Genomic DNA, 8,534 nt, shown 5'->3' on the forward strand with positions numbered 1-8,534 from the left:
ATGCAGGCAAGAAAATAATAAATGTAAACTATGAGGAAATGTTAGATTTTAGCTGTTTGTGGTCATTCTCTCAGTTTAATAAATAATATTTACATTAAAACTGAACGTGGTTCTAAATATACAAACTCCTTTAACAGAAGCATTTCAGAGTTTGTTAGATGTCCCCTTTAAGGAGCCTTTTAGGAGATTTTGATGTTATTTTTTGTCCAGGTTGCTCATAGAATCCAGAAATACTGCTTTTTATGTCATATCTGACCGAAAGCCAACAAAAATAAAGACTGAATTTATTTAATTTATACGAAGTATTCCTGAAACTTCTGCACAAACGTCCTCAAAAGCTCACAAACAGATGATAATGTTACTTTACGTTATATTATTATATTAGTCTGTTGATTATTTCTGGTTTTTCTTTGTCAGTTTGCTGCTTTTGGCACAAGTATGTACAGTGTTAATGACAAACACATGGAGGCTGTGGTTGCTATGGTGACCAAAGGAGAATATAGGCGTCTGCGCAGATGCCTGATTAAAACACAACAGACGCGACAATAAATCTGCTATAAAAGCATAAAGGTCTCACTGTTTTCGTCTCCATCAGCTGTTTCATTACATTCACGAACAACTCTGACAGAAAAAACTCCCGGCATGCACCGTGCTGCCGTCGGCGGTGATGGATTCTGCGCAGGCGCGGCTCCTCCGAGACTCGCCTCCGGTTATTAGTTTTGAAGAAGAGAAGCAGAGCGGACACCATGGACGAATCTGTCCAGCAGCAGCGGACTCAGAGTGTGTGTTTGGAGGAGAAAGTGCCGATGAAACGCCTCCACGAGCCGCAGGACGTTGTTCTGAAGCGAAGCGCCGGTAAGAAGAATGAGAGTGGAAGTGCTAACTGCTAGCTGCTGCTGGGTGAGGAGGGGTGAGGGGAGGTGAGGCTGCAGGTAGGAGTTTACGAGGTGATGATGATGGTATCTGGGGATTGTTCTCCTCTGAGCTCCAGATGTTTGCAGCTGCTGAAGATTTCAACGTATTCAGTGAAAATTGTGGCCAAAAGTAACATGAAAAAAAGGCTAAAAATAAGCCAAACACAGTCAGTTCAACCTGCAGTGATTCTTCAATGGGGTGAAAAAAATGTGACAGAAAAGCCCCAAAGTGAAAGCCAGGAATTAAATTAAACTGTTGTAGCGTAGAGCAAAGTGAATCAGTCACATGCTGATGTATTTCAATGTCCTTAGTATTTCTATTTTCTATTGCATGCTTTTATTTTTCTCATCTCTTGTCTTTTTTTGCCTGATTTCGTCAATCAGTTGTAATTTTTCTGCAAATCTCTTTGTCCAGTTTGTCTGCAGCGTTTTTGATTAATCATTTATTTATTTTTCTTTAATTTGCCTGTAAAGCATTTTAAAGAACCTCTGTGTATGACAAGGTTCTGTGTAAATTACACTTTTATTTAAACTGGCTTATTGACTTTACCAGGAAGGTTATTAATTATCTGACGTACACACACTAATACTAATAATCACCTGTTTTTATTTTATGTCTTCATTTTATTCTCTTTCACCCTTTATTTATTTATCTCTTTATATTTTAGTTATTATTATTATTACTTCTGGCCTTTATGATTTTACCGTCTTTTCTGTAATTCTACTTGTTCTTTTTCGGGCGGTTGTGGTTGGTGTAGATCTGTGGCGACCTGTCGTCAAAGATGTTCACCCAGTAGTTTCTCTATTATACCTGATTATAGACAAATGAAAACACATTCCCACGATGCAGCAGTTCCATTATATGAACCACCTGCAGCCTCTGGGCTCCCGTGACCAAAGGAAGGTGAGCACAACAGTCTACAAAGAAAAATATGAAAGTTAGCTAAAGTTGCATCATTACCTCACCACAGGTCTTTGGTGTCGTCTGTTTTAAAAGAAGACCAAAGGCTGGTTGGGAGGTATTTATCCAACAGGACCCAGCAGGTTCTCTGCTCTTCAAACACACAGTTGAAACCAGAAGTTTACATCCACTGTGTAAAAAGACACATAACAAGGTTTTTATTTCTCACTGTCTGACCTTAAATCAGACGAAACTTTTCCTGTTTCACGTCAGTCAGGATCACCAACATTATCAGTCAGAAGCTTCCATCCATGTCCTCAGTATCTGCTAGCGTTGCCTTTAAACTCTATGACTTTGGGTCAAACGTTCTGGGTTTCCTTCCACAAGCTTTTCACAACAGTCTGATGAGTTCTGGCCCATTCCTCCTGACAGAACTGGTGGAACTGGGCCAGGTTTGTTGGTCTCCTTGCTCCACTGATGTTCTCCAGGATGGAGATCAGGGCTTTGCCACTCCACAACACTGACTCTGTTGTCCTGAAGCCTCTCTGTAGCTAATCTGGAGCTATGCTGAGGGTCATTGTCCATCTGAAGACCCATTAGTGTCCAAGCTGTAACTTCCTGCTGATGTCTGGAGATGTTGATTCAGTATTTCTACATCATGTTCTTTCCTCATGATGCCATTTATTGTGTGAAGTGCACCAGTCCCTCCTGCAGCAGAACACCCCCACAGCATGATGCTGCCACCCCCACACTTCACAGTTGGGATGGTGTTCTCAGGCTTGCAGGCTTCCATCTTTTTCCTCCAAATGTAATGATGGTCATTAAGGCCAAACAGTTCAGGTTTAGTTCCATCAGACCACAGGACATGTCTCCACTGATGAAGCTCTTTGTCCCTGTGTGCATCTACAGACTATAATCTGTCTTTTCTATGGTTCTTCTGGAGTGATGTCTTCTTCCTCTCTGAGCAGCCTTCCAGCCCATGTCGGTACAGGACTGGTTCCACTGTGGAGAATGACTCTCTCTCATCTTATAGCTTCAGCAGCATCTTCACAAGGTCTTTTCCTTTTGTCCACGGGTTGATACGCACATTTTGCATCAAAACATGTTAATCTCTTGGACACAGAACCTGTTTCCTCCCTTTTTAAAAAAAAAATTATTTGGAATATATCATTTTTTAATTTTTCCAATTTAAGAAAACGTAGACAAAACACAGAATAAACACAATAATCAGACTTCCATGTCACTGCTGTGCACTTTCTGGCAGTGCACAAAACTACTTCAAGGCAAATCTTGCACGTTTTGTCATAATGTCACTAAAGTCATGCTAAAAAGCACTCTAAGCTTCGTACATGACCAGGTGCAATGCAGAAATGAGCCCTCCTCTGTACCACATCTAAACGTGCCTGATAGCTCGGTTTTACATTTATGCAATCTCTGTGGCGTAATTGTTGGTGAAGAAAGTTAGAATGGATCAATCTGTGTCTTGCATAAGTAGTGGCAGACAAGCTTCTTTGACAGAACTCTGACCAAAGCTCTGCATCAGTCGTTATATTCTAGTCAGTCTCCCGTCTAGATTTGTGCAACCCTAATTTTGACGTTCCCTCCATCAACAGAACACACACTTGAGAGATGAAGCCTGATACGTTTCCCTCATGAAGCAGTTTTTCTGTACCACTGAGAACAGGTGAAGTCATTTTAGGTCCCAAAGTTGTTCTTAGAAAGGATCTTACTTGAAGATAACAAAAAAGGTTTTCTGGACAAGTCGTACGTCCTCCTCAGATCCTCAGAAGACATCAGAGATCCGATATTGTCACAGTCCTCCAAGTAGTGAATTCCTCTCTGATGCCACACATCCAGAATCCAGTTATCCAGAATCATGGGTATGAATTTGTTCTGTCTCAGAGGTGTTTTGGGTGAGAGACCAGTTTCTAGTCCAAGACATTTGCGCACCTCATGCCATAGTTTAATAAGATGTGTCAAAACAGGATTATTAGTTCTAGTGGTTATAGTCATTGGGATTCATTTATAAAGGAAAAGGAGAGCAGCAGGCACAGTCTCTTTTAAAAATATACATTCCAAATAAGGCCCATTGGGAAAACCTGCCTCCTTCCTGAGCCTATGATGGCTGGACATTCCCATGGTGGTTATACTTGCATATAATTGTCTGAACAGATGAACGTGGAACATCTGGAAACTGTACCCAAGGATGAACCAGACTAGTGGAGGTCCACAGTTCTCCTCCTGATATCTTGGCTGATTTCTTTGGATTTTCCATGTTGTCACAAAAGGAATTGCTGTGTTTGAGGTGTGCCTTAAAATACATCCACAGGTGTGCCTCACATGTTGTCGATGAACCTATCAGAAGCTTCCAAAGCCATGACATCATCATCTGGGCTTTACCAAACAGTCTGAAGGCATCGTAGTGAATGGAAACGTCTGACTTTGAAGAAAGCAATAAAAAAATCTCTCTCTCATTATTCTGGCGTTTAGCAAATATAAATAATGTTGCTCATCCTGACTGACCTAAAACAGGAAAAGTTTAGTCTGATTTAATGTCAGACAGCGAGGAACAAAAGGTTTTGTGTCTTTTTCTCCATCGTATGTAAACTTCTGGTTTCAGCTGTTAATCCTTGTCGACCCTCTTTGTTTCTTTTACAGGCATCTCTCTGGTTCTTTGTGCGCTGGCTGAATGACACTGTTGCGTATTTCTGACTGGTCTTGTTCTGGCCGGTGATAAATGTTTTGACCTTCTTTAGCTCTGCGTCACAAATCCAGGTGGTATGGACAAACTCCTCAGGTCTGTTTGGATTCAGTGCCTGCTTGATTTTCTGAAAGCCCGTCTCAGTTGAAGTTTGTTGTTGGGATGTTTTGTCTATAAAGGGATGCCTTGATTGGCCAGGATTGGATCCGTGCTGTGTTGCTTAAAACTGTTTTTTGGGGATTTTTGGTGATCATTTTAAAATCAATAGCCAAGTCATTCTCGGCACACCAGCTCCCACTCGTCTGTCTGTTCACTTCCGGCTTGTCAGTTCTTCCTTCTGTGTCCTGTCCTTTTATTTCCACTGCTCATCCATGCTTAGCACACAATAAGTCCAAATTCACCAAATGGTCTGACATTTTGAAGGCATTTGTTTGGGCCAGTGACGTTAATCTTCAGGGATGTGTATTTATAGAGCATTTTACAACAGCAATAAAGGCCACTTAGGAAAAGGCCATTTCTATCCATTTTCTAATGCAATTTTGTTGGTTCTTCCACCTCCTTTTCAAACTTTTGCCACTTAGCTGTCTTGCAGGCTCAAGGCCGAAGCTTGTACGGCTTGTGGAACAGCCTACCCCACTCAGAAACTCTGCTTGCAGTCCAACCCTGCACTTCAACAGACATGCAAGGAAATATTGTGATGTTATCCTCTATTGTAGCATTTGCAAAGCAGCGTAGCATGTTGGTGTTTTGAATAAAATAAAATTAAAATGAAATGTTAAGTCACAGTTGTCTTTCATCTGTGTCTCAGTGTTGCCTGCAGATGTCCAAGAGGTGTTGGTGATAAAAGAAGAGGTTCCCTGGAGCCCCAGTCTGGACCAAGAACAAGAGCTCCTCCATGAACAGGAGGAACAGGAGGACCTGTGGACCAGTGAGGAAAGAGAGCGGCTTAATGGGCTGCTGGAGACTGATTTCACCAGCTTTACATTCACTGGTGGACCTGTGAAGAGTGAAGACGACGAAGACGATGAAGACACACCGCAGTCCTCACAGCTTCATCAGAGCCAAACTTCAGACCACGGAGAGGCAACCAGCAGCTCAACTAAATGGATAAAAACTGAAAGCGATGAAGAGGACTGGGGAGTGCCAGAAACAGCCTGGAACCCAGATGCAAATCGTCATTTACAACCAAATGCTGACGGAAATCCTTCAGACACTTCTGAGACTGACGATAGTGACGAAAATGAGGACTATTGGCAGGAGCCTTTGTCAGATTGTACACCTGAAACTGACGACAGGATGCCAGAGTCAGGCGTAAATAGTGAAAATGTAGATGGGCACATGAGAGTTCACACAGTAGAGAAACCATTTGGTTGTGACATGTGTGGAAAAAGATTTACACACCAGCAAAATTTAAAGACACACATGAGAATCCACACCGGAGAGAAACCTTTTGTTTGCAATATTTGTGGTAAAAGATCTCGGCATCAGAATAACCTTAAGACACACATGAGAATCCACACAGGAGAGAAACCATTTGTTTGTGACATTTGCGGCAAAAGAGCTCGGCATCAAAATAATCTTAAGGTGCACATGATGATCCACACAGGAGAGAAGCCATTTGGTTGTGATAGCTGCGGCAGAAGATTTAACCGTAAATCACATCTTAGAACGCACATGGTAGTACACACAGGAGAGAAACCGTACAGCTGCGACATCTGCGGTAAAAGATTTAACCGAAAAACACATCTTAGGGCACACATGATGGTCCATTCGGGAGAGAAACCGTACAGTTGCGATGTTTGTGGTAAAAGATTTAACCGCAAAACACATCTGGAGACGCACAGCACAGTTCACACGGGAGAGAAACCATTTTGTTGTGCTGTTTGCGGTCAAGGATTTACCCAACAGGGAAGCTTAAACAGACACATGCGGTTCCACCTAGGATAGAAATGCAAATTACAGTTGGAGGGTTTGTTGTGAAACTGTAAGTTTGTTGGGAAAACCTGCAGCAGAGACTCCGAGTTATTTTTCTACAACTTGGAGCTCTGTTTTTTGTTGTTGACATTATTTGGAATTCTTGTATATTATAAGTTAGAAGTAATAGCAGCCGGTCAATAGGGGGCGCACGTGCAACATCCCACCAGCTACAAAGCTCATTTCATAGTCAGCAAAGTTTGACATTAAAATTAGTTATTATTTATTCTTCCTAATGGGTGCTGTGCCACCAAGAATTATTTAACACTAATTTCTCTTAATACCAATAATGAGAAATTGCTTAAAGACTCAGCCAGAGAAACAACCAGTAAAACAACAGGAAACATGAGTGACCACAGACTTGGAAGGAGGAGGAGCTGGGAGACTTTTTGCCCATGTGTTCCACTCTTGTAGAAAATAAATGATTAATTTAAATCCTTTATACACCATAACATTAAAACCACCTGCTTAATGTTCTGTAGCTGGTCACCACTGAAGGCGTCCAGTGGTGTCAGGCACCAACACATTCACGATGTCCAGGACTTAAAGGATCTGCTGCAAACAGATTCCACAAATGCTCAATCGGATTGAGATTTGGGGAGTTTAGAGGCCGAGTAACACCCTGACCTCCTAATTATGGACCAGAACAATGCCTGCAGTGTGGCAGGAAGCATTATCCTGCTGAAAATTCTGCAACAATGCTTAGGTACAGGTCAGAATAACGTCTGCATTCATGCACGACCCAGGCGTCCTCAGCAGAATGTTGCATTGCAATGAAATAATCACATTTTTTCACTGTCAGTGGTTTTAATGTTGTGGCTGTAACGCGTAGTCTAAATGATGGGGGTGTATTGCGGTACTTGGAGCCTTAGTTCTTTTGCTTTCAAATCTTCTTAATGAAGCAATAATTTCCTAAATGACCACCAGCACATTTAATTTACCGTTTGGGAGCAAAATTACTGGAAGAAAAATAATATTAGTCAAGTATGTTGTGGAAGAAGTTGACTCTTTAGAAAGAGTCGGGTACGTCCGAGTCAGTCTGAGGCAGCACGCTGCAGCTGTTGGCATTGCACTTTAAGTTATTCCTACGTTTGTTATCGCCTTAAGCCTCGGCTGGTCACTACATTTGTTGGGACCAGCAGGCGGCGAAAAGCTGATGCCACTTTCTATATGCACTTTTGTTTATTGTTGTAACAGTTTTTGCCTTGTTATTGTCAAAACTTTTACGTTATTAAGTAAAAAAACAAAAAACAAAAAAACAACTGAATATATGTGTTCATGAGAAATGGCAAAGAATAGACATTCAGCATAAATGTTGAACTGAATCATTTTCATTTAAATAAACTGAAAGTTTATGCAAAGTACGAGGTCTGTTTAGTTTTCTGCTTGGTGGTTAAACTGAGCTGTTGGATGGAGACTGTTTTTGTTTCTTACAGCCAAAGCACCAGTTTTTGACTCCAGGTTTTCATGCATGTGAGCAGAAACCCTCAACAGCTGTGTTACCATGATGTGTTTTTATGTGCAAGTGTTGCATGATGTTATAGAAAAAACAATGGCTGCACCAAGATGTGCAGAATTGTTTGTTTTTGCAGAAACTGCTTAGAACAAATAATTTAATTTTTAGCAATTTTTTTATAGGACGTAGATAGAATAAAGCGATTTTCTTCAAATATCTTGATTTTAAGCTTAGATTTAGTTAATTTCCTGCTGAACTGCTCATCACACGTGATTAATTCAGAGGCAGAAAGCATAATTCACTGTTTGTTTTTTGGGTACATTTCAAAAGTTTGCTTCAGAATTGCTTGACAAATAGAGCTGAAACCAGAAGTTTACATACATTGTAAAAAAAAGACATATAACCTTTTTTCCCCCTCAGTGTCTGACATTAAATCAGTTTGCTAAACGCCAGAATAATGAGAGAGAGAAGTGTTTAGAGAATTTTTACAACTTTCTTCAAAGTCAGACGTTTACATCCACTAAGATTACTATACCTTCAAACTGTTTGGTAAAGCCCAGATGATGATGTCATGGCTTTGGAAGCTTC

General features: G+C 41.0%; 1 protein-coding gene across 2 annotated transcripts in view; it reads left to right on the forward strand.

Moving 5' to 3' along the window:
• Positions 1 to 7,851, forward strand: part of LOC103371303 (gastrula zinc finger protein XlCGF57.1-like) — a 13,549-nt gene extending 5,698 nt beyond the window's left edge. Inside the window, exons 1-2 of one of the 2 annotated variants that reach the window (XM_008300572.1) lie at positions 790 to 855; positions 5,325 to 7,851. In XM_008300572.1, the coding sequence (XP_008298794.1) occupies positions 807 to 855; positions 5,325 to 6,463 (1,188 nt within the window). In that variant the 5' untranslated portion in view covers positions 790 to 806 and the 3' untranslated portion in view covers positions 6,464 to 7,851. Of the gene's footprint in view, positions 1 to 789; positions 856 to 5,324 lie in introns of those variants that run through there. The other variant, XM_008300571.1, reaches the window with a different exon arrangement.
• The last annotated feature ends 683 nt before the right edge of the window (positions 7,852 to 8,534 follow it).

Source organism: Stegastes partitus, unplaced genomic scaffold (assembly GCF_000690725.1).
Source record: "Stegastes partitus isolate 25-593 unplaced genomic scaffold, Stegastes_partitus-1.0.2 Scaffold1560, whole genome shotgun sequence".
NCBI lineage: Eukaryota > Metazoa > Chordata > Actinopteri > Pomacentridae > Stegastes > Stegastes partitus.